At 40.5% G+C, this 27,004-nt stretch overlaps 1 protein-coding gene across 1 annotated transcript in view; it reads right to left on the bottom strand.

The window, feature by feature from the left end:
* Positions 1-1,593: 1,593 nt before the first annotated feature.
* The window catches only part of ANKFN1 (ankyrin repeat and fibronectin type III domain containing 1), a 295,344-nt gene continuing 269,933 nt past the window's right edge, over positions 1,594-27,004 (bottom strand). The window contains exons 18-19 of the mRNA XM_070478482.1: positions 25,757-25,970; positions 1,594-12,228 (exon numbers count right to left, since the gene is read on the bottom strand). Of these exons, the coding sequence (XP_070334583.1) occupies positions 11,459-12,228; positions 25,757-25,970 (984 nt within the window). The 3' untranslated portion in view covers positions 1,594-11,458. The remainder of the gene's footprint in view (positions 12,229-25,756; positions 25,971-27,004) is intronic.

Below are 27,004 nucleotides of genomic sequence, written 5' to 3'. Positions count from 1 at the left end.
AGAGCTTCTGGTGGCCAAGTCAGGCATTGTTCTTCCTTTCTCATAAGACCTAAGTCTATGGCATGGAGCATACTGGATAGTCAGAGGAGTCTTGGGCCCTGGATTTCACTTTACTGAGCCTTATGTTCCTTATTTGCAAAATGGAGATAAAAGTTCTTACTGTGATCACCTCACAGGGAGGTCTGTCAATCTCAAATAGGAAGGTGCTTTTTGAAAGTATTTTATAAACATACAGGAGAGTGCAGTTATCAAAAGCTTGGTGGGATAAGTGATGTGGGCAAAAATGGCTTTTTGGCCATTGGGACAACACTTTTCCAAGTTTTCTGGGTGCTCCGAGGGTGCAGCTGGGATAGGTGACCAGCATGTATCCATCTCCATGGTGTCCAGTCACTGGACAGGATGCTGGGCTCTTGGATCCAGTGGGCTGTCTGGATGGCAACGTTTCCCCCCTGACTTCCTTCAGGAGGCTCACCTCAATCAAAGCACTCTGGAGGTGGCCTGTGGAGTTCGTGGTAGAGTTTTTCAGGAAATCCATTCAATGCAGCCTGAAGGAGCTTCCTCTGATCCATTATAGAGAGCCTCAGGCTGATAGGCTTTTGGAAAAGTCCTTGAATTCATTTCTCTGTGGAGAAGTTAAGCAAACTATGACAATTAACCTGATTTTCAGCGGATCACTTCAGCAGTTTATCACCCATTTAACAAGTCTTTGTACCAGGAGGTATGAAATGTGCTGGGGAGATGAAGATTAAAAAAAAACAAACAAAACCCAGGCAATTGCTAAGGGGGAAGGGAGGAGGAGAGGGATGGATTGGGAGTTTGGGACCAGCAGATGCAAACTAGTACATATAGAATGGATGAACAACAAGGTCCTGTTACATAGCACAGGAAACTATATTCAATATCCTGGAATAAACCATCATGGGAAACAAAACCAGTAGTTGGAGATCTGATCTGGTCTAGTATAGACTAATCTAGTATACTGATCCCATCTAGGGTACTGCTGGGACCTAGCTTCCTCTAGTTTCTGTCTAACGCCAGTCCCTTCTGTGGCAAAATAACAGTACAATGATTGACAGAAGAGGGATTATATGATAGAAAAAGGATTATTATTATTATTATTAGTAGTAGTAGTATAGACAGCATAAGAAGCATTATGCAAAGGTGAGTGTGCCATGTGCTACTTGAAGAAGAAAATGCATTTGCACAGTCAAGGAATCATTTGCAAAAATCTAACTTACTTGACAGATAATACCGGGCGAGAGAATTTCCTGGTCAGTGTTTTCCCCTGACTGGCAGTCACTGTAAATCAATAAGAAACTCCTGGTTTAAGCTTGCCTAATTCTCTAACATGATTTTCGAAAATTTTTCTGGAGAAGAAGGAATTATTTCTCGCTGGCAGATGGAAATACTTCATATTGCTTGGCATATTTTATCAAAAGGGCTTAAGCAGTCAATGAAGGCTCACTTCTTACTTGGCTTGAATTTGAAAGACCTGCCCTTACTCTGTTCTGTCCCTCTCCCAACACCTCCCCAGGAGTGTCCATAGAAGAAAGGGGATATCAAAGAGAAGTGTCATCTGTTTGGTTTGAAAAAGAAGGTAAACTTTTATTTAAAGAGAGAATTAGGGAGAGAAAGTAATGGTTTGCTTAGAAAGAAGACAATTTACATAGGGAAAACAGCGCGTTTTATCAGGACAACAGAACAGCCTTCTGAGGCTGTCAGGAAAGCCGACCACAAACATGCCAAAAAAGTTGAATTTGTGTGTGTGTGTATTAAAAAGAATTCTGTAAAACAACATAAGACAAATATATAGTCCAAAGCAGTATATTTCCTGTTCTCGGGAATCCAAGAGGACCTTTGTGCAAGTTCCTGGGATTGAAGTAATCTGTTTGTAGTATTCTCAAACACAGAAGAAATCTCAAATCTCAGCCAGAAGGAGTAGGGGTAAGGGAAGAGCTCTGTGGGTGTATTAATAAAGGCAGAGAGAGAGATAGGACAGCGCATGCAGAAATGCACTGAAGACATTTAAACATGCACGCAGTGGAAGAGGGCTAAGGTTAAGATGTCTGAGCTCTTGGGTGCAGTCTGATGAGAGTATTTGCCACGGTGGTTTGCTGCTGTATTTTCAATACTTGACACCAACCAACTGTACAAGAGAAATTACTCAACTGCTATTGATTGATAGAGGGCCAGAGTTTTCCAATAATTGTCAAGACAATGCCCTAAATAGTAACTCTTTCAAAGTTTCAGTGAGATTTTAAAAATTCAGACTGAAAAATCTTTGTCTTCATAGAGACTTGGGAAAAACAGGTAAGCCAAGTACTGACAATTCTATTAGTTTATTATTTAATTGACATTTTTTCACACTGAAGACAAGGGCTTAGAAATTGTCCTTTAAACAACAAAAGATCTTATGAAGAATCAACAACATTTTTGACTTCTTCCTCCTTGAACTAGGTTTCAACAACATCAAATTAGATATAAAGTATATTAGTACTATCTAATGCTTATGAAATAAAGTTATTCCCTCTGACGGGTAAGATTTCTTCTGTTGACAATTTTTCTTTCAGATACAATTAGGCAGGTAGGAAATTATCAAAAATACTTGCCATTAGAAAAATTATCTTAATTCTTATTAACCTCTGACCTCATATAAATTGGTAGGCTCAAGAGGCATGCATTTCACCAGTGTTGGTTTTGACTGAGGGTACTGGCCAGTTACAATATCTATTTAAAATGCTCAAATAGCCTGCAAAAGTACATACTACAAAATATTATTGTTTCAAGATTGGAGGTCACATTTAACACACGGTACATGATTCTTCTGTACATTTACAGAGGTTTAAAGCACACAAAATTGTGCGGATGACATACCGAAGTTTAAACTTTTACATAGACTCAGTTGCATATGTAGCAACAAGATACAATAAATTCTGAACAAATAGCAACCAATAATCAGCCAGATTACTATGTACACTTTAGGCAGAAAGCAGTTAAACACTGCCTAATAGAAAGTCACTTAAATTATTTTTTCTATAAAGCACGCTTGCTCTCCCACCCCACTCCCACACTTCTTTAAATTCGTTTTCCATCAAAAACATGAAACTGATGCTGTGACCATATACATGAGAGCTCCCAAACACCAGTTTTGTCACAGGGCAAGAAGCAGCACAGCAACTCAGAGTGACATAATGCAACAATTTGCTGGTCTTGGTTTTGTAAATCAGCTACTGGATGGTGGTAACTGTGAAACCATATTCAGACTTTTATGTCATAGGATGAAGGAAGAGGAGCAGAGTATTAACTAATAGCTTCTTAACATTTGCCACTAAGTTAAATATTGATTTTTCCTAAAATAAAAAAAAAATGTATATATCTAGAGAGTAAAGACCATAGGATAATATTGAAAACAAATAACAACAAATCTCCTTCCTTTGTCCAAAGAGAATATTGTCACAGTCTACTTATATGATTAACCAGTTTACAAATTCATTAATAATGGAAATGGAAGAAATAATTAAAAAAAATATAACTACTGTGTGCAGATGTGGTGGAAAAACCAGAGACCTGAAATATGGCAAAATCAGTGCTTTATAAACAGTCAATGGATTTTTCTAAAAATACTTTTTGCTAATGGCAAAGTTCAACACCTCAGAAAAGCTCTGAATTAAGATCTTAGAATAAGTTTCCAAGCTGTACACATAGTTTCAAATACACTACCCTTGTTGTTTGTAAGGCCGCATTGAAGTTTAGCTTAACAGTCATAAGCCATGTGTTTGAACATCTTATGAGAGGAGACCGGCAATGAAACAAGTTTTTGCCTTGTTCACCCTACTACCTGTGAAGAGGTATCACTGCTTTCCAAATAGTTCCTTTAAAAATTTCCTTAAAGGTATGACCAGAAAAAAGTTCCGATTTGCTTAATTGAATCATCTGGAAAAATATTTAGACGTTATAAAGTGACAATGTAGCACTTTCAATTCTCTGAGAGTGCTCTCTTGTTAATCTATAACTACCCTCTCTAATTGGTATGTTATAGTCCAATAAATAAATATACCAAGAGATGCACATTGTCTGCTGTAGCTCTGCTACATGCAAAGTTGAGCGAGCTGCAGAATAATGACATCAACTTTCGAACAAGTATCAGTCTTAAAAAGCCAGTGAATTCTGTGTGCTGTTAACAGAACTGGGGAACTGAAATGCCCTACAGACCCCCTAACAGCTCGAGTTGACAGTTATCCAAGAAAAAGGGAGTGCATCTAGGGTGGAGCATGGAGAATGAGACAGCGCCAAGGAGGTGGGATTATCTTGTAGGCCTACTTGTCTAAAACCGTCTTCGAGGGAAGAGCTCAGCATTCACCAGGGTGCACATTCATGTGGCAGGAGAACAATGAATGAGAAGCCAGTCCTCTTTCCCACTTGTCTGGCATGATCTCCTGGCAAGGATGGCGTAGGTGTTTGCCAGGTGGCTCCAGGACAAGGTCTTTTTAGGGGAGTACAACAAGGCTTCAGTCAGTGCTTTTCATAAAGTGCTTTGAGATCCTTTAGGAATGGGGGCTGGAAGAATATTATTACTAACTGGCTTCAACTTTTAAACCACATGGAACCATTTTCTCCAATGTAGTTATTGCTTTGAACATTAGTGAATGTTCTTAAAATGGAATGGTTCTTATCTTAAATAATCACTTCTTAAAATACCCACTCCCCAGAGTGGATGTTTTTGATGACTGTCTCCCAAGTACCTTCATCAAGAAAAATGCTGTGATAACCTTGTAAATGATGACTGAGCATAGGTATCGATGAGTTGCATTTTCCAGGCTATCTTCTTTTATGAATAGATAGCAAGAGTGAAACCAAAGATGTCTAGCCCAATGTACACTGTGTGGGCCTGGTTGAGGCGACAGGCTCCCCCTTCTCCTAAGACATGGATAAGGTAATGCATGATGATGACGGCTATACTCAAAGCAAAATGTGAGCTCCTGCGGCCTGGGAATCTGTTTCACACTTGATTACTTTGTTTTCTGTGGGACTTAGAATAGAGTCCCAGGGAAGACTTTGACCAGTGGTTTTTGAGGGTTTCATAAAGGTGAGAATTAACCATGGGAGAAACACTGTGGAAAAGAAGATCTGAATCAGGAATGTTTCCTCCAGAGGCTCCCTGGTTGGACTTAAAAAGAATAAAAGACAAAAGTCTATCACATCCGAAACAAACAAAACAAAGCTGATAAGACAAAGCAAAAGAAACAAACAAAACATCCTTAAACTTTGTAAAGACTCTAAAATGAGAAGACCAGACAGCTGAATAAAGGACTGTGATTTGGAGGACACATTTATTTCTCATAAGAAGGTATTAATTGAAACTAGGCTCACAAGAAGTTGTAAAGTGGAGGTATGGGTGGAGGGAATCTCCGTGAACAAATAGTGGATTATCGAGGATATAATGTCCACTTTTCTAATAGGAATATAGCTAGGAAAATGCATTTTCAAGCTGATTGAGTATGCCCACTGAAATCTAACATTCATTTATTCACTTCACAGGCATGCTTCTCTTTTCCTTATAGAAAGTGAAAAAAAAAAACCCCATGTCCATAATATAGATTAGTGGGTTTGAATTTAATGCCATTTTACTTAATGAGTCATTATTTGGCCCAATGTATCAAAATGTGCTGACTGAATGAGGGGGTCAGAAGGATGAGTCAGTCTTTGCTTTGGTTGCCTGTCAAATGCCTCCTATCTAGTTCAGTCACAAACTTCTTTCCATGCCACCAGAAAGGTAATGACCAGGGAATGGCTTGGTTTCTGAGTCCTTGACAATTTCAGCATCTCATCTCACATACTCATTCAATGTACATAATGTCTTATATTAAGAGATAAGTAGAAACTGAGTGGAGACAATTTTGTTTTATTTTTGTTTTTAAATTGGAGTCATATGGTAAGCAAGTTTAAATGCATTTCTCCTGATTATGTTTTAACTTAATATAATTAATTAATTAGCTTAGATATCTATTGTATGAAATTTGCATTTTCTAGCAACAAGGAGCTCTGTGATATTGGAAATTTGTTAGATAAAGGTGGAGAAAAAGAGTTGAATTTGGAATTAGAAGTAGATAAATGATCTGCAAACTAAGTAAGTAGAATATAGACAATCAAAAGCTGATTAGGTATGTACCAATTACCAATGGGACAGTCTGCCCTAAAGGAAATGGTTCTGGGTTCTGACCCTAACTCTGAGACAAAACTAGCTCTGTGACCTTGAATAAGTCACTTAATCTCTCTGGGCCTTAACTGCCTCATCTGTAAATGCCAGGATTTAAGACTGATTTTATGGTCTATTCTAGTTCTAGAATAGAATACAATCAGAGCAGAATAAAATTCATTTTAAAATCCTTCCAGGCTTGGGAAAGGAGTTGCAGTGATTCTGATCAAGATTCTCTGGGGGTGGGGAGTGGGCTCATTGAGTATAAAATCTCTTAAAGACTGAGCTCTGGGCTTTAGTTTTCTAACAACCATAGGCCACAGGCCAAATCTGTACCTATACACCAGGATAATTACTTACGTATAAATCAAATGTTTTAAAAATGGAAGGGATCAGAATAACATTGTGAACAGGTGACCCTGTATGAATTCCCATGAGAAGGAATGGCAGAACTGTGGGGACAAGGGTAGGACCGTAAAGAGCAATACTTAACCAAAATGCCTGTGAAGCAGAAAAGGACCATTTAGAGTATCAGTGAACTGAATGGATCTTGGCTCCAGGAAAGGAGAGAGGACTCATGCCTGTGAATGTGCAATGTAACTGCTCTTTGATTTAGGTTTCTCCTTTGTGAGAAAGGCAGGTGGAAGTCATTGAGACCAAAGCAAGGTTTTTGGGTGTCTTTGGGCATAGCCATGGAACCACTGACAAGGCCTTTTAAGATTTTTCCCAAGGCCAGTGGGCCAGCTGATCTAGGAGCAAAACTGACTGAGGATTGAAAAAGGGAACACAGGCTGTCCGAAACTCTGGACAGTCCATCTGATGACCTGTGTGGGGGTGAGGAGATGTGCCTGAGTCACTGAGAAAATTCCACCCCTGCCTGGTCATGTCTGAAGGGCAGTTTCTTGTCCAATTACAAATCTATCACCTAAGAACCTGAAACAGATCCATTATCATTCTCAGGGTCACAGCCCCCATGGCTTTGCTTATTCCGGACTGGAAAGGAAATACAATTTTGCACATATCTCCATCTCCCTCCCCTTGTCTTGTCTCCAATCCAGACTTTCACTTAACTCGGCCATCTCCTTGCACCCAGGAATAATTCATGGCACATTTTCATGCTTGAATGGGATCTGAATGGACAGAATGGGCTGCTTCCTGGCCTATTCTATCTTTGCAAGAGAGAGCTAGAAGAGATGCCTCCTCTACTTTCGTTTCTGGAGGTTTCCACACAGCACTAAATTGAAGAAAAGGCCTATCCAAGGCCTAATAATCAGATCAGTGCTAATGGAGAGACTGGATTTGGTGAGCTGCTGAGAAACATGCACTTTGAATCAACTTGGTTTATCTGACAGGGAACCCAGGAAAAGGCCACTGACCCTGTTCCCTAGAGAGACAACTTGGGCTTCTTTCCTCAAACTCTTCTAAAGGTTTGGAATGGAGGGAAAAACAATGCTAATCTTATTTTCATCTGTAAATCTCCTTCCTATCAATCACAAATGCTTGAAAGAGACTAAACTCAGGAGTCAGATTACAGAGCCAGCTGCAGAGCTGAGGGTGGCTCTTGGGTTGTCCTACTTTGGCCAAGCCCTTCATGGATCACAATCTTGTCATGGTGTAGAGGCTTTTATAACTCAATGAAGCTATGAGCTGAGCCATACTGTGCAGTGCCACCCAAGACAGATGGGCCATAGTGAAGAGTTCTGACAATCTGTGGTTCACTAGAGGAGTTGCAACCCATTCCAGTATTCTTGCTGAGACACCCCCCATGAACAGCACTAAACGGCAAAAAGATATGGCACGGGAAGATAAGCTCCCCAAACCAGGTGGCCAATATGCAACTGGGGAGGAGCAGAAGGCAATTACTAATAGCTCCAGAAAAAATGAAGTGGCTGGGGCAAAGCAGAAATGATGCTCAGTTGTGCATGTGTCTGGTTGTGAAGGTAAAGTCCAATGCTATAAAGAACAATAAGGCATAGGAACCAGGAATGTTTGGGTCCATGAATAAATTGGACACAGTCAAGCAGGATATGAAAAGCATGAACACTGGCATCTTAGGAAGCAGTCAACTAAAATGGAGAGGAATAAGGGAGTTTAATTCAGATGACCATCATATATACTACTGTGGGTAAGAACTCCTTAGAAAAAAATGGAGTAGCCCTCCTAGTCAACAAGAGTCTGAAATGCAGCGTTTGGGTGCAGCCCCCAAAATGACAGAATGATCTCAGTACATTTCCAAGGCAAACCATGCAACATCACAGTAATCCAAGTTTATGTCTCAACCACTGATGCCAAGGAAGCTGAAGTTGACTGATTCTATGAAGACCTGTAACACCTTCTAGAAATAACACCAGAAAAGATGTCCTTTCATCATGGACTGGACTGCAAAAGTAGGAAATCAAGATTCCTGGAATAACAGGCAAGTCTGGCCTTAGAATACAAAATGAAGCAGGACAAATGTTAACAGTTTGGTCAAGAGAACATGGTTTGTTTGTTCAGAGCAAACACCTGTTTCGAGCAACCCAAGGATGACTATACACGGACATCAATAGATGGTCAAAACTGAAATCAGATAAATTATGGTCTTTGCATCCAAAGATTGAGAAGCTGTATACAGTTAGCAAAAACAAGTCCTGGAGCTGACTGTGGTTCAGATCACTAGTGCCTTATTGCAAAATTCAGGCTTCAATTGAAGAAAGTAGGAAAATCACTAGACTATTCAGGTGTGTGTGTTAGTTGCTCAGTCATGTCTGACTCTGTGTGACTCCATGAACTGTAGCCTGCTATGCTCCCCTGTCCACAGGATTCCCCAGGCAAGAATACTGGAACGGGTTGCCATGCCAGACAACCAATTCCAGACCCAGGGGTTGAACATGGGTGTCCTGAACTGCAGGTGGATTTTTACCGTCTGAGCCACCTGGGAAGACCATTCAGGTATGACCTAAATCAAATCTCTTATACAGTGGAGGTGATGAATAGATTCAAGTGATTAGATCTGATAGAGTGCCTGAAGAATTGTGGATGGAGGTTTGTAACATTGTACATGAGACAGTGACCAAAACCATCCCCTAAAAAGAAATGCAAGAAGGTAAAGTGGCTATCTGAGGAGGCTTTACAAGCAGCAGAAGAAAGAAGAGAAATAAAAGGCAAGGGAGAAAGAGAAAGATATACCCAACTGAATGCAGAGTTCCAGAGAACAGTAAGGAGAGATAAAGAGGCCTTCTTAAAAGAGCAATGCAAATAAATAGAGGAAAACAACAGAATGAAAAAGACTAGAGATCTCTTCAAGAAAATTGGAGACATCAAGGGACCATTTCATGCAAAGATGGGCAAAATAAAGGACAGAAATGGGAAGGACCTAACAGAAACAGAAGAGACTAAGAAGAGGTGACAAGAATACATAGAAATAAGCAGAAAAAGTCTTAATGACCCAGAGAACCACAATGCTGTGGTTACTCACCTAGAGCCAGACATCCTGGAGTGTGAAATCAAGTAGGCTTTTGGAAGCATTACTACAAACAAAACTACTGGAGCTGATGAACTATTTAAAATCTTAATCTACCTGAACTACTTGAAATTCTAAAAGATGATGCTGTTAAAGTGCTGCACTCAATATGCCAGAAAATTTGGAAAACTCAGCAGCAGTCACAGGACTGGAAAAGGTCAGTTTTCATTCCAATCCCAAAGGACAATGACAAAGAACATTCAAACTACTGTACAATTGGGCTCATTCCACATTGCCAGCAAGGTAATGCTCAAAATCTTTCAAGCTAGGCTTCAGCAGTATGTGAACCAGGAACTTCCAGATATACAAGCTGCATTTAGAAAAGGCAGAGGAACCAGAGATCAAATTGCCAACATCTGTTGGATCACAGAAAAAGCAAGGGAGTGGCAGAAAAACACCTAACTCTGCTTGTTGACTATGCTAAAGCCTTTGGCTATGCAGATCATGATAAGTTGTGGAAAGTTCTTAAAGAGATAGGACTATGAGACCACCTTACCTGTTTCCTCAGAAACCTGTATGCAGGTCAAGAAGCAACAGAACCAGACATGGAACAACGGACAAGTTCAAATTTGTGAAAGGCGTACAAGGTTGTATATTGTCACCCTGCTGATCTAATGTCTACACAGAGAATGTTATGGGAAATGCAAGGCTGGGTGAATCACAAGCTGGAATCAGGATTGCCAAGAGACGTATCAATAACCTCAGATATGCAGATGATACCACTCTAAAGGCAGAAAGTGAAGAGTCTCTTGATGAAGGTGAAAGACAAGAGTGAAAAAGCTGACTTGAAACCCAACATTTAAAAAACTAAGATCATGGCAACCGGTCCTATCACTTCATGGAAAATACAAGGGGTAAAAGTTGAAGCATTGACAGATATTATTTTCTTGGGCTCTAAAATCACTGTGGATGGTGACTGCAGCAATGAAATTAAAAGATGCTTGCTCCTTTGAAGGAAAGCTATGACAAACCCAGACAGGGTATTAAAAAACAGCATGATCTCTGTAGAAAAAGATCCATATAGTCAAAGGTATGATTTTTCTAGTAGTCATGTACAGATATGAGAGTTGGACCATAAAGAAGGCAAAGCTCTGAAGAATAGATGCTTTCGAATTGAAATGCTGGACAAGACTGTTGAGACTCTCTTGGACATCAAGGAGACCCAAACAGCCGATCCTAAGTAAATCAACCATGAATATTCAGTGGAAGGACTGATGCTGAAGTTGAAGCTCCAATACTTTGGTCACCTGGTGCGAAAAGTGGACTCACTGGAAAAGACCCTGGTGCTGGGAAAGATTGAAGGCAAAAGGAAAAGAGGGCAGCAGAGGATGAGATGGTTAGATAGGATCACCAACTCAATGGACATGACTTTGAACAAACTCCAGGAGAAGGTAGAGGTCAGAGGAGCATGGCCTGCAGCTGTCCATGGCATCACAAAAAGCTGGACACGTCTTAGAAACTGAACAACAAACCTCTGCCACAGATGCGACCAACAGGATGGTATGCTTGAACTCTTGTGTTCCAGGACTCCATGCTGACACCAAAGCTCTTCTATGTCCTTTATAGGCTGAGCTGGGTATGAGACTGGCCACTCTTGCCTCCACTCCAACTCTAAAAAAGAGGACCTTGAACCTCTAACCTTTGGATTTTTAACCTTGAAAGCAGTTCAAATTGGGTGAAAACATGGGTGGAGACGGGTTGGGGTAGGCTGAAAATGCAGGGACTCGCAGTGAAAAGTGGACGGCCAATTGTAGACCTCTCTAAAGCATGCTGCTGAGTATCTCTGACACAGGGGAGGTGGTAGGGTCCTCTGGGCTCAACTCCGGGCCAGCGGCACTGGGCAGGCCTGAGGGGCCTACAACGGCAGGGCTCAAGGCAGCCCAGGGTTTGGTGTCCACCAGGGCTGCAGGGTAGGCCTCCACGTAGATGTGGTGCACTGCAGGCCTAGGGTCCTGGAGGCTGCTCTTCCTCTCCTCCGGGAGGCTGGCAGCATGGGCCAGAGCCAGGCCCCGTGGCCCCTCGGGGGCAGGTCCTAGTCGCTCGGCCTCCTCAGGCTCCTGAGGCAGGCCGCAGGCCCTGGAAAGGTGCTGTGTGTACACGCCCTCTGACAGCGACAGCGACTGCGTTTCGCTGTGCATGCGCAACCAGCGGTGATGGCGGCTGAAGCCGCCGTAGTGCGGCTGCTTGGCCGACTTCCGTTTTCCCAGGAAGCCCAGCGGCGGCCGCGCTCCTGGCGCCATCTTGGCGTGGTTCTTGGGCGGGAGGCCTGTGAGGGTCAGGTTGTGCAGGAGCTCGGCGCATGAGTGGTTGGTGTCTTGGCCTGGCCCCGAAGAAGGCTTCATATCGTGCACCTGCAGAACGTCGGGGGCACTGCCGCTGAGTCCGTTTCGGGACTGCTGGGCAATGTCGTGCGATGACAGGTAGACCAGGTCCAGGTCTCGGGGGCTCAGGGCGTCACTGGAGTCGTAGTCGCTGTCGGTGGGCAGGAAGACTTCTGAGCAGCCTTCTTCGTCAGAGCAAGGCTGTGAATCTGCAAAGCCAGAGACTGCACTTAGAAAAAATAGAAACTCCTAGCCAGGGCTCAAGTACGGTCCTATGTTTGAGCCCTCACCCCCGTGCCTAGAAGGGCTTACGCTTTGTTTAGTGGTCTCCGCTCATTTCTTCATATTTTAGTAAGTTTTGAGCAAGGGGTCCCACATTGTCGTGCTGTATAGGACTGTATAAGTTATGTAGTAGATCCTGTTCTTAGCTAAAAGCAGGAGGGAGAGGGAGTCTGACTGGACCAACCAGCCTTGCAGCAGCAGAGGGCAACATGCCCTCCCTTGCCCACGCCTAATTTTACTATTCACTTTCCCCTGGACTTGTGGAGAGAGGGTGAAACAGGAAATAAAGCTGGATGTCATTTATTTATTCGTTCCCTAATTTCAGAGGTGATTTTTACATTTGATAAAATAGAAACTTAAAAGGGGAAAGAAGAGGAGGCCCTATGGTGGCAGAAGTCAGGGAAACCTGGATTCAAACCCTGGTTGTCCTCCAGATTGCTCTGTGATCTTGGGAAAGTTACTTAACCTCTTTGAGCTTCAGTTTTCTTATCTGCAAAATTGGGGTGATAATAGAACTTCTTAAAGTGACTGTGAAAAAAATCTTGTATACATATAAATAGTTGACCTTGTTGTCAGTGTTTAAAAAGAGAAAAAATTAAGGCCAAGAGAGAAAATAAAACAGAAGTAAAATCAGAGGTGAAAATCAGCCTCAAAGGGCATGCTATGCTGATCATAAGTGAACCAGAAGTTTAGTTCTGTAAATACAGTATTTGTAATTTAATGCAGTACAGAATGTTTATGTCTTTTTTCCAACCAGGTTGTACATTTCTGCAGGACAAAAATCTGTCTTAAAAGCCTTTGAATTTTCCACAGAATTCAGTCCATATTGGGTACTTAGTAAATATAAGCTAATTTTGAAAAGATTCAAGTCCTTTTAAAAAGAACAAGAAATTGCTCATTTTCAAATCTGAGCCAGTCCCGTTCAAAAATCGCCATAGGATTATTTATTTATTTGGGTGCACTGGATTTTAGTTGCAGCAGGACAGATCTTTAGTTGTGGCATGCAAGATCTAGTTCCCTGACCAGGGGTCTCACTAGGGCCTGCGCTGAGTCTTAGCCACTAGACCACCAGGGAAATCCTTCCGTGGGATTTTTAAATGGAATTTAGTAAATTGATTTTTTAAATTTATCAGGAAAAGAAAATTTGTGAAAATAACTAAGCTTTTTTTAAGGTCCAATAGGAAAGAGCCCGATTTATGAGGTATCAGAACATATTACAGAATTTTGGTAATTGCAACTTTGTAGAATTGATGTTTAATGGACAGATGGATCTGTAAAACAGAAATATAAAGTTCAGGAACTGTCTTAATTCAGTGTGATGATTGAACATATGGTAAAGATAACATTTCAGACTAGGGGAGTGAATAGATTTTTTAGTATATAGTGTTGGTGTAAGTGGTTATCCTTTAGTAAAATAATTAGAGAATGTCCTCCCTCATCTCATATATAAAAGTAAATTCCATGTAGTTTAAATATAACAAGCAAACTCTACAAGTATTAGAAAACAGTATGTTTGTAATTTTGGGTAGGAAGGTCTTTCTAAGCAAAATAAAACCCCAGAAGTCAGAAAAGAAGTAACTGATAACTTGACTATATGAAAGCTTAATATTTTGAAATGATCACATAAACAAGGTAAAGGTAAGGGGTAGATTGAAAGAAAATAGTGATAATATGTATAAGAAAAGATTAATTTTACAGGCTACATAAAGATTTTCTGTAAATTAGAAGACAATCCAGATGGGCAGAAGATAGCCAACACTTCAAAGAATATTTAATACAAATGGCCAATAAGCATAATAAAGCTATTCAACCTAGGTAGACTATAATTACTAATTAGGTAGTAATTTGGGAAATGCAGTTGAAGTAAAAACAGGGCATTTTTTTTTGCCCATCAGATTTGCTGAAAATAAATAGAATGATGAACTCCTGTGTTGAGAAGAATGATAATCTCTTGTGTTGGTGATGTGTTGGAAGTCAGGGACCCTCATATAATGGTGGTGGGAATATAAGCTGGTCTGGCTCTTTAGATAGCAGCTTCATAGAACAGGTTAAAAATGTGCATATCATTTGTCCTAGCAAGTCCTTTTTTTAGATATCTGTGTTTGAGAAATTGTCACTATGTGTACATGGAAGCATTTACAAATTGTTTACTGTAACATGATTTATATTAGTGAAAAACTAGAAATAACCTTGTGGCTGAGACTACTGTGAAAGGAAGACTTAGAGACACAGAAGCATTAAGAAAAGAAAAATAGTTTAAGAAAGGAAAATACTTTACTTGGCAAAGTTCTGCAAGGGAGTCCAAATTCAGTACTGGCTTGCTGATTAAAAAATACAACAGATATTTGAAGTAAAAACCCACAGGGTTATAAGGTTATAGTTAGTCTGTTCATGGTGGAAAATTAGACATGATTATCAGAAGAATATTGTAAGCTTCAGGGAAAAAAATTGTTTTGTTAAAGGAGTGAGTAATTTACACAAATGCGATTAAGGTTTCTTCTGTTTTAGGGACTAGAACCAGATGTAATATATATTTTTTGGTTGTTTGTTTATTTCAGGGTCAGGGAGTAAAGTGTTTCTTTTCCTTTTTTTCTTTTTCCTAGCTGTAGAAGATGACATTCCTTACTCATTGGCAGGACAAGATTTCAGTTTTGTTCGCTCGCTGCTGGCTGCTACCCAATATCCATTATCCTTTTTTAGTTACAAATTCTTAAATTTTGTTTGAGACAGCAGTGCATTCATGTAAAAGACCACTTTTCTTTCCAGCTTCCTTTGCAGCTAGGCATGGTGATATAACTAAATCCTGGTGAGTGAGATAGAACTGAAAGTATGGTACAAAGCTTTTGGAAGGCTGCATCCGAGGAGCTGGCTTAGCTGGGAGATAGACCATTTTGTTTTTTCTTCCAATTGCCTGTAACAAGATGTGTTGACTGGGCTCATGAGGCAACCTTGGAAGAGGAAGCCATGTTCTAGGATGGTGGAGCTGAAAAATGGGGCATGGTGTCTGAAGACCATAGCATCTACGTACTGTCCCTGACTTGTCTTATCTCTGGGCTTCTTTCACATAGGAGAGAAATAAAGTATCATGTGTTAATGACACCCTTGTTTGGGTTTTCTGTAACACAGATCCAGACTTAATCCTAACTGACGCAAACCTAAATGTTTTTTATTAGGGGAATGGTTTAAAAATTTGGGCACATCCCTACTATGGATCCAGCCACGGAGAATGAGATCAACTCATATGTTGTTCTTTAACTAATGATTATCAAAAAGGACTCCCTTATTTATTTATTTGTTTTGGTTCCACTCATCTATTTAAGGATTCCCTCAAACAAAGCCTTTTTTAGAAAGTATCTCTCAACTGTCCCAGAAAGGATTGCCCACTTGTCTGCACTTCTGAAATATTTTTTGTTTCTATTATCCTTTGGCACTTAGTCTGTATAGACTTGTATTGTTAGTTATCATTTTAATGCAAATATAACATCCTGGTTTCCTGGTTGGACCAGAGCCCCCTTCCGGCAAAGATACTTAATTCATCCATTTGGTCAACAAGGAAGATTTTGTTTTGCTTGAGCTCCTGCTCTAACAGAAACACTATGTTTAGTGGCTGACTGAACATAAAATTAATAAGAAATGATCTGTTTCAGGGATTTTACTGTTTTAATGGAAGTGGGGCATATGCATCTATGAGACTGTGGAAGAACATACCTTAAGTTTAGCAAATAAGATGCAGGTTTATAGGAAAGAGATCATATTTTATTGGGACAGGATTGATAAAACACTATCGTCTTTATTTTTTGTCTCCACTCATTCATCTCTGTTTTTATGTTTATTAATTTATTTCCTCATCTACTTTCAAAAAATTATTTGAGGTGGCTTTTAATAATAAATGTACAAATGTTGAGGAGAGGATTAGAAAACAGAGGGAAAGGAAACAGTATAAGTAGTCCCGTTTGACTATTACATGGGAATAGGAGTGGAATTTGGGGAAAATAGGGCTACAAAAGTAAGATGCCAGTATTTTCACTCTAGGAATTTAGCCTAGAAAAACTAAGGTTTATTTTCATGCAGGAACCTGTTTATGAATGTTCAGCTCAGACGGTAAAGCATCTGCCTACAATGTGGGAGACCCGGGTTCAATCCTTGGGTCGGGAAGGTCCTCTGGAGAAGGAAATGGCAACCCACTCAAGTACTCTTGCCTGGAAAATCCCATGGATGGAGGAGCCCAGTAGGCTACAGTCCATGGGGTCACAAAGAGTCGGACACGACTGAGCAACTTCACTTCACTTCACTTCTTACCAATTTTATTGGAAACTGGAAAACTACCCAAATATCTTTCAATGGATGTGTAATTAAACAAATTGTGATACATCCATTCAATGAAATGCTACTCATCAATACAAATGAAGAATTCTGTTTATGTAACATTCATGATGTAATTATACAGATGAAGAACAGATTAGTAGTAGCCAGGGTAGGGGCAGGAGCGGGGTGTGGTGGGTAAGGTATAAAGTGGGTAACAGAGGAAGTTTTGTGGAGATGGTACAATTGACTATGGTGGTGATTACCCAAGACTATACATATGACAGATTGCACAGAGCTATGCAATTGAGCCTACATGCTTATGTGCATGCGCACACTACACACACACACACACACACACACACACATGCATGAGTATAATTGGTGAAATTTAGATGAGCAGTAGGTTGTACCAGGTTCTTGGTTTTGATACTGTGCAGGAACTGTGTAAGATGTGAGCATTGGGGAGAGCCTGGGGAAGGAGAACACGGAAATTCCTATACATTTCTTTGCAACCTGATGCTCTTACAATTATTTTAAATGGTTAAAAGAGGTTATATTTTTTAAAGACAGGATAGAACCAGAGAACAGTGAATGCCTAGGTAAGGAGTTTGTACCTAGTTTTGTAGCCAGTGGGTAATTATCAGAAAAATTTAAATAATAATTAGCAAGATGAGAGCTGAAATTTATTATAATTATGTTGCAGGCAGGCAGGATGTAAGATGAATTGGATCAGGAGGAAATAATAGGGAGGCCAGCTGGGATGCTGTTGTTTTTTCCTTTAAATATTTACCTTTTTTAGGTTGTGGGGTTGAGCAAGAGTGGTGATTATGTGGAAGAAAATAGAACTCCAGGAAAGTCATTCATTTGAAGATGTTTACCGAACACTTATTTTATGATAGATACAATGGTCTCTGCTTTCATGCAGTTCATAGAGGGTGGACAATAAGTAAGTCAGGATATACCTAAGATTAATTTCAGAGAGTGTAAAGTTCTATGAATAAAATGAAACTGGATTTCAGCTAGAGAGTGACTTGGGAGAGAGATTCTTTAAATAAGGTAGCCAGGGGAGGAATCTCTGGAGTCTAGATGAGACTTCAGTGATCAGAAGGAACCAGCTTTATAGAAATTTTAGGGAATAGTGTTCTAGGCAAGTTGGAGAAGCAAGTGTGAAGGCCCTGAAATGACAAATATGTTTCTAGCTTTGGTGCCTGGAAGATAGGAATAGCATCAAACCAGAGGAGTTTAACTGCAAGAGGGTCGGGCAGTGGAAGACATGGTAAATTTAATTTGGGGCAGATTGAACTTAAGCGGTTGGCCAAACCATCCTGGAGGGCTGGAATGGGAACATGGTGGGGTAGCAGAGTTGAGGGAAGGTGTTTGTGGGTAGAGAAGAAATTGTTGGAAAGGGAACGACTGAACATGTGAGCAATAAGTTGATGGAAATAGCAAGGAGGATCACTTGGGAGCACCGATGCCATCATCAATCTTTAGTGAGAAGATGTAAAGACTCCTGGTTAGGGAAGAAGGCAGACAGAGCTTTTCAAGTTAAGAGAGCTGGATAAAGGCTTGGGCTGAATGACTTTGCCTTTCTTAAAACAATTTCTAGATAGTCCCTTTCCCTTTTTTAATTTATTAAATTAATTATTTTAATTGGAGGCTAATTACTTTACAATACTGTAGTCGTTTTTGCCAAACATCGACATGAATCAGCCGCGGGTGCACATGTGGGACCAGGAAACGGGGTCTCAGAACTCTCAGCTGTTTTTGATGATGGTAGTGATAGGTGCCGTAGGGCCTTGAAGAGAGGCTCATTGAAGATGCATGCAATTAACTGATAGTTGACTTTAGTCAAGCTTCCTCCTGTGTTTGATCACTGCCGTCTGTTCAGCTATCCATATATACTATTCATTTGTATCCACAATAGTGATAGTAGCACTTGATGTTTACTTAGTGGTCACTGTGAGCCAGTCATCGTGCTCGGTGTTCTAGCTTTATCTTATTTAATTCTTACACCAGTTCCCATTCGCACATGTGGATACTGAGGCCTAGGCTTATTAAATTTTCCAGCTCATGTAAGCCGATAAGTGGCAGGATAGGAACCTACACGCAGATTTGTGTCACACCGAGGACCTGCTCTGCTGAATTCTGCTCAGAATTCCTATGGCTTTCTGTGGAAGCTTCCTGCGGGCTGGGACCGAGTTCATGAGACCCAGTTGGTGTGACAACCACACAGTTCTGTTACACTTTTAGTAAGGGAAACATGTTAGGTCTGTGTTAGCTTCCCGTGGCTGCTGTAACAAATGGCCACACCCTGTGTGGCTTAAAACAACAGAAATGTGCTCTCTCACGGCTTTGGAAGCCCAGCGTCTGAAGCCGTGGTAGTCAGCTGGGCGGCCGTCCCTCTGGGGGCTCCAGGGGAAAATCTGCTTCTTGCCTCTTACTGCTGCTGGTGGCTCTGCATGCCTCGGGCTGCATCACTCCAGTCTCTGCTTCTGCCTTCACACGGACTCTCTTCTGTGTCTTTTAAGGACACTCGTAACTGGATTTAGGGCCCACCTGGATAATCCAGGATGATCTCATCTCAAGGTTCTGAATTACATCTGTGAAAACTCTTTTTCCAAATAAGGTCACGTTTACAGGTTCTGACAGTTAGGACACAGACCTGTCTTTTGGATGGCCACCATTTAACCCGCTACACGTCTGATAGTAAAAATGTCTAGAAGCAAGTGCTAAAGGGGTTGTGTCACTAAACTCTTTGCAGCCTGTAGTCAGGTCAGATGCCCTACAAGAACAGTTTGCACTTTGACCCCACAGCATACAGATAGTGAGAATTTGTTGGTTGTGAGGGACTAGTGAGTATATGTAGGTATGCTTTAAAGGCTGACATTCTGATATTTCAATTGAGCATCATATTTTAAGACTCGGTCTCTCAGGAAGAGCTGGTGCGGATTTCCCCAGGTTGAGTTAGTTGCTCAGTTCTTTTGGCCCATGAAGCATTTTATTTATATCTCTGTTATTGCATTTATCAAGATTTATTATAAATTATTCACTTATATTTTTATCTTTCTCATTGAGTGTAAACTCCAGAGGACATGCACCATGTCTTATTCATCTCTGCTTTGTAAGTGTTGAAGAAGCCAGTCAGTGAGGGAAAGGACTAAGGAAGGAGTCAAGCAAAGGGACATATAAATCCTCAATATTTCCCAGATCTGAACATGGACATATGAATAGACCATGAGGAGCAGAGTGTGAATTCATCATCATTATATTATTTTAAGCCTCTTGTGCTATATCTGATACATCCAAGAGTCTCAGTAAAGAATATTGCATTGAATTGAAACTGAAACAGATGTTGAAATCTGAAAGCTTAAAGTGTGAGATTTGATTGCCTCCTAAAAACAATACTGAAAGCAGTCTGAAAAGATCTAATTTAATCTGCCACAGAAATGTCTGAAAACAATCACCTACATCATTTAACTTCATTTTATTGTTTTCATTTTGCTTCATATTTGGTGACACTTAACTTGAGTCACCACAGTTGTAGCAGAAAGAACAATTATCTGAAAATTAGACTGAAGTCCTGCCTTGCTCCTTACAGTGTATAGGATGTTGAATAAATCACTTAGCCCCTTCCAACTTAGCCCCTTTATCTGTAGCACATAAGTAATCATCTTACCTATCTTCCACAGGTAATATAAGGATTAAATTAGTTTGTTAAAAATAGTTTAAGTGCCTTACAAACATAAGGTGTTAATATTGAAATCTTTTTCACTTTTAAATAGAGAATAGCTAGAAAACATTAAGAGGTGACTCATTAAAATACAAACCAGTAATCAAAAAACCTTCAAGATTTTGCTGTGAGAATCGTATTAATAATAAAGAATAATAATGTCTTGAATGGTGTCTCGTATTATTCTAGTACTGTATTTCTCATCCTAGATTTAGCAGTGAATTTGTAAATAATGTAAATTTTTACTGTAACTCCCAAGAGTAAGGGAGATAGGAGATAAATCAAGAGAAAGAGCAAGTTATAAATGTAGTAACCCAGGAAAGAGATGAAAAAGGGCTTAAGTATGAAGTGGTAAATATTATATTGTAAGTTCACGGACCTGCACTTTGGAAACCCTGCTCTAGTGGGAATCTAAATATTTGACTTCCATGGTGGTTGTCTTATTTATTATAGGACTTAGTGGAACCTATTGCTTAGAGTGGGATACCCCTCCCAGAACAAGCTGGGAAAATCTCCAGGATGCCAGCCAGGGCACTGAGGAGAGTTTCCAGGGATTTCAGGCCACTGCCACTCCCTCCCTTCCTGGAAAAGAATGCAAAGTGCAGCTTCCATCCCCAGATCCAGGCCGTATGCTCCATTAAGCATTGCAGGCGCCTTGCCCAGTTGTTGTTTTAATAAAGCTGGTTGTGCCCCTCAGTTTCCCTCAGAGGGCCCACGGGGCAGGCGGCACTGGTAGGACCTTGCGTTTCCCTCTGCTGGACCCACGAGCTGTCTGATGGAGGTTCTGCCCGTAGTGTTAGTGCTGGCTGAGGAAGCCTGGCTTTCTTGCCATTGTAATGGGTGTTGTAACTCCTGGTCTCTGCAGATCAGGCCAACAACAGCAGAGTAGAGTTGATGTGGATTTTGAGGGTGTTATGGGGAGATGACATTGCAGGAAGGAATAACTGATTTAAAGCTATTGCTTTTCTCTTAAAGGCAAGGGGCATGGCGGGACAGAAAGAAAGGAAAAAGAAGTAGTATTTGCCCTAAGAATCTATCTTCACATTTTTAATATATCACTGTTCAAACTGGTACTTTCTGTGTGTGTGCTTCATTGAATTTTTTCCACTGTATTTGAGTAGAATTTAGATAATTTAGAAACAAAGAACTTTAATAAATCATTAAGCCTTGGGTGGAAGCTCAGGGGTTTGTTCACCTTCTAATTTCCCATCTTCAGATTCCTGTGAAATTTTTCTTTTTGAGCTGTTTAGTTTATGCCACAGTGTTCTTAATCTTGACTTCATCTGGGAAAATCTTACTAGGAAGATTTACTTTTGGAAGACCAGGATAACCTTCACATGCATCTGAAGGAAACAGCGCCTCCCCTCCCCTTTGTTGCCTCGCCCATGCATCACTAGGAGAAATAACAGTATTGGAAAAAAAAAAAAATTGCTGCTGTCTGTGACCACTATACCCACAGAAAAGGAGTGGGAGAGAAAATACCTAGCCATGGACCAGTCATTCCACCCCCTGCTTGGTGCTGCCTTTTCTAGGAGCCAACTTTCCCCCTTGAGTCTTCGGGAGATGCTTAATTTTAATTGACTCAGAGGAGTTCTACTTTGTGTCTGAAAACCACACAGAAATGGGAAGTAAGAGAGTTCCACTGCCCTCCCACCCTGCCCGTCCAACCACATACACATACATACACACAAACAAATCCGAGGTACTCAACAGCCTTCAGATGGAATCTTGGGCTGGTACCAGAGTCTAGGCTTGTAACAGGCTTTGTATTTCCAGCAGGCCTCTCAGAAATTAGGTGACCCCTGCTCACACTGAATGGAACTGTGTTGTAAACTTTAACCTATGAGCAACCCAGAGGGGATGTACCTCTAAATTGGATTTTTCCCTTTTCATAAATGGTTTCCAAGCAATTAAAAATAGTCACACTAGTGGAGAGGACAGAGTATGCAGGTGCAGATTTCTTTGCTCTGAAATGCTTCTGCTTTTGTGCGGGGATGCTAAGTGTTTCTCCCCATTCCCAACAGCTTCCCTGTCACTGGGTTCCATTTTTCATTTGCTGCTCTCCACGTCTTTGTATTTCACAGCCCATGGAATCTTGGCTTCAGAGAAATAAATGGACCCAAGAGAGAGTTATATTTTAAGAAACAGAATGATGATCGCTCACATTTTAAGTTAATAATAAAATCCAAGTGTAATTGGCCAGATCTTCCCAGCAGGGAGTGTGTGTAACCCGTCATCTGGGCAACGTGAGAATTTGGCACTTAGGTGGCACAGGAGAGGCCACCCGCATACAGCCGGGGGGACCTACTTAGGAGCCTGTGGCTAAGAGGAGATTAAACACTGAGTAAGTTCTGTGAGCAGAGAGGACAGACAACGGCTGTGAAGGGGGGAGTAGAATTGAAGAGTTGTTTGTAGAGTTATGTGAATTGGGGAACAGCTGAGGGTATATCTGTCCCGCCTTGTAAACGTGCCCTTTCAAGCTTACACCTCCCCAGCTACAAGATTCTGAAATCCTTACTGATCCCATTTTTTAACCTCCGAGTTACTCCCCGATCGATTTCTATTCGCTTTCTGTCTCCTTTCCTTCTCAAACTGCTGTCATCAAGGTTACTGATGACTTTCTTGTTGAAAAGACGAAACAGAACAATAGAAGCTGTTCAGTTTTATTTAACCTTTTTTTTTTTAAAAAACCTTCATTTGACATGTTTTAATTTTTGTGACACTGCTCTCTTTATTTTATCTTCTTCCTCTCGTCTTTACTTCTCAGTTTAAGAAGTTCTGCTGTTCTGTTCCACAGGCATCTTTCCTTCTCCTCTCATACTCTGCCTACTCTCTCGGGAATATGAAGCATATTCAAGGGGAACATCAAGCATTTTCATGGGGGATATCAAGCATTTTCATAGGGAATATCAAACATATTCATGGGGGAATACCAAGCGTTTTCACAGGGAATATCAAGCATTCATATGTCAACAATTATTAACTCTGTATTATTAGTTCATTTATCTTAACTTCACACCCCATGCATCCTGCTTGCTTTTGAATGTTTCTTTCTGCGTGGAATGCTCTAAAACTAACCTAAATTCACCATACCCATTTGCTCAAGTTTTTTCTCCTCCTGTCCATCTGTTTTTGGTAAATGACATCATGGTGTCCTGATGCCAGAAAACTTGCTATCTTCTTTGTTAATAGCTTCCTGATTGATCTCCCTGTTTCCAACACTGGTCTCTTCAAGCAACAGACAGATTTGATTCTAAAGAATAATTCAGATTATATCAATCCTTGCTTAAAAGCGTTCAATGGCTTTCCATCACAAGTAGAATAAAATTCCAGCTTCCTTCCATGCCCTGCCTGATCTGGTCTTTGCCTTTCTCTGTATTCCTCCTCTCATCACCAGCCCCTCTGTTCAATCTATTCCAATGACTTGGGCCATCTTTTCACCCCTTGCTCACCTCAGGGCCTTTTGCTGTTTTGTTGCTTGGAATGTTCTGACTCTAGATCTTTGCATAACTGGATCCTTTTTTTGGGGGGCTGGTTCAAATGTAACCTTCACAGACAGGTCTCTGCTAATTATCCTAATGAATTCAGCACTCTTTCTAGCCACCTTCATTGGTATTTTGTATTGGAATTTTCACTCTCTGAAATGATCTTGTTTCTATTTTCATTGTCATCCTAGAATGTCAGCTCTATGGGAGCACAGGCTTGGCTTTGTTTATCACTATATCCTTGTTACCTTGAAGAGGGCCTGGAACATAGTGGGTGACCAATAAATGCTTTTTAAATGAAAAAAAGAAAAAAAAAGGATGATATCCTTAGATCTTGAGTTCAGCCAGACTGCTTACAGTTCCCTGAACTACACACGCCTGCACATTCTGCCTCCTCTGCGTATGACGCTTTCCTCTTTCTCAGTTCAAATTCTGCTTATCCTTCAGTACTTGATTTTGTCACCTCCTCCAGGAAGCTCTCTTTGATCTTATGAGTTCCTGGTTAACACCTCCATTAGATTCTATAACACCCTGTGCATATCCTGATATCAGTAGCACATATGCAATTAGTATGAAATTGTTAATGTATCTTGTCTCCTCCATTAATTAACTTCTGGTAGGGATAGTGTTTTATCTGTATCCTGAGCTTACTGGGAATCTATAAAAACCTACCTAATTATTTTGTTGAATTATTTGTTAAATGATAGAATCCTTTGGTAATATAAATAAGCTTTCCCTCAGGTTCTTACCCTTGCCAAGTTTTGATTTTTAGACACTGAAGTTTTCAGAATGTACATAAACTTACTTATAGAAAAGGTTCATATCCCCGCTAGAGTTTTCTGAAATAAAAATAACATTAAACACTATATTACACTTTATTGTCTATTATGTTCTGTGAATCTGACATAGATTCTTATTCACAAATAACTTTTCAAGGTGTATATAGTATTATTCTCATTTTACATAAAAAGAAACAGACTCAGATGTAGTAATCTGTTCAAGCGCATACAGCTAGCAAAACAAAGCTGGAATTTGAATCCAGCTCTTTGATTTCTAAGGCCAGGCTCTTTCTGCTACACCATGCTGCCCCCTATGGGACAAGTTCACATTTTAGAACGGTTTATTAAAAATATCAATTATTATCATTGTAGAAAATATAAAATTAGCTCTTATAAGATATGAAATAAAGATGCCTTGAATACCATTTTTTTAATTGATTAGAAAAATGGCATTTGTTGCACCATGTTCTAGTCAAGAGCATTCATTATACTGCCTTTGACTAGTATGTTTTCTCTCTGTTGATAAGTATAAAAGGGTTTTGCAGAAGTTTGTGTTAACTATGTTTTTTTCAGTTAGTATTTGCCATGTAAAGTTGAATTTAATTCCCAAGAGTGGAGGTGGCTTGCTAGGCATCTCCTCTGGCTTGTCTGTAAGTAGTCTCCAGATTGTTGTATCCATGATGAGACCAACCTATTAATTTGGCCTCAGGCTGAGGATTCTAGTTTACGCAAGGTTTCTTGCTTTCCCATCTTCACCCCAGGGCATGGGTGTATTGTTGCTGGGAAGTTTGCCTGGAACTCTTAGCCAGGCTAGGACCTACTTCCTGCCTCATTCCTGTCAGTCCCTATTTCCTGGAGACTGGGCCTGTTTTCTTTACTCCCTGGTTTTGGTCAAATTGCTTTAGTACATTGGAAGCTTGAACTAGAACTGCAGTGAATCTTCTCCACTCCTAACTGGATGTGATCTCAGGTCATTGCCCGAGCTTCCTACCCTCCCCTGTTCTGATCCTGTTTCTTCTATGCTTCTAGACTCTTCCTGCTGAGCTTTGTTTTCTACAGCTTGCTGAGTCTAATGACTCAGCACAAACCTCATCAGTAGGGATTAGGACCAAGAATCTGGTGACTGAAACACAGAATTTTGGATCTTATTGCTTACCACTCACTGCTTTTCTTCTTTGCATCTCTGGGGATGGTGATGGTGATGGAAGACAGTCTATATGTGATGATGTAGAATTGATCTTCTTTAGGTTCTGCTCATTGAAAGGATCTATCAGCTTAGTTATGGATAAGCCAGAAACTGGTTGCTTGTATCTTGCATAATGTAGAGCATCCATGATCCACCTCATTTCACGCCAAACTTCATCTATTTGCTTTGGAATAAAATGGGAAAAGACATTGAATTAGCTTCCCAGGTGATGCTAGTGGTGAAGAACCTGCCTGCCAATGCGGGAGACAGCAAGAGATGCAGAATCAATCCTTGGGTCAGGAAGATCCCCTGGAGTAGGGCATGGCAACCCACTCCAATAATCTTGCCTGGAGAAGCTCCATGGACAGGGAAACCTGGCAGGCTACAGCCCGTGGAGTCGCAAAGAGTCGGACATGACTGAAGCAACTTAGCATACATGCATGCATTGAATTAGTGAACAGGTTTCAAAAGGTATTACGTTTCCCTGAAGGTCCAACATGATACATTTTCTATAGTATTTGGTTTTGAGCATGGGTAAAATATTTTCAACATAGATTTACTAAACCAGAAAATACCTCGTTTTTATAACCTTTTGTGTCTTGCGTGTTTTTTACCCAAGAGGCTATTTCAGTTAATGCAAATAGTGAAAGACTTGGATTCCAGCTGGGATCTGCAACTTACTGGTTCTATAACAACCTTTGGCAAATCACTTGACCCCTTTGAGCTTTAGTTGCCTTATTTGTGAAATGTGGACAAAATATTTCTTTTATACGCCACAGGACTGCTGTGATGATTGGTGAAATGATAAATTTGAAGGTGCTTTGTAAAACTGCAGGGTACATTTCTCACACGTGTAAAGTGTTATTAATTCTCAGCATGTAATGAAATATTCCTCATTAGGATTTATGGGGAAGGCATATGATAAAGTCTGAATTTCAGAACAGGTGGAGAAAGAAATGTAGTTTTAGTCCTGTGTGAACTAGTAAAGCATTACTGGAATAAACAGCTTTGCATCTAATTTCACTGGGTGCCTTGAACAGGCTATTAGCTTCTGACCCATTTACCCCGCTGTGAAAAGACGAGGCTGGGTTGGATGACGTCGAAGGTCCCTTCCAGCTCTGACACTTTATGATTTATTTTTGAAGACCCCTGAGAAAGTTGGTGTCACTCAATTTCCAGCTGGAAGGTGTTTATTGTATGAATACTACACGGTTCGGG

This window comes from Odocoileus virginianus, chromosome 17, assembly GCF_023699985.2.
Source record: "Odocoileus virginianus isolate 20LAN1187 ecotype Illinois chromosome 17, Ovbor_1.2, whole genome shotgun sequence".
Lineage (NCBI taxonomy): Eukaryota > Metazoa > Chordata > Mammalia > Artiodactyla > Cervidae > Odocoileus > Odocoileus virginianus.
This window is presented reverse-complemented; position numbering and strand designations above follow the sequence as displayed.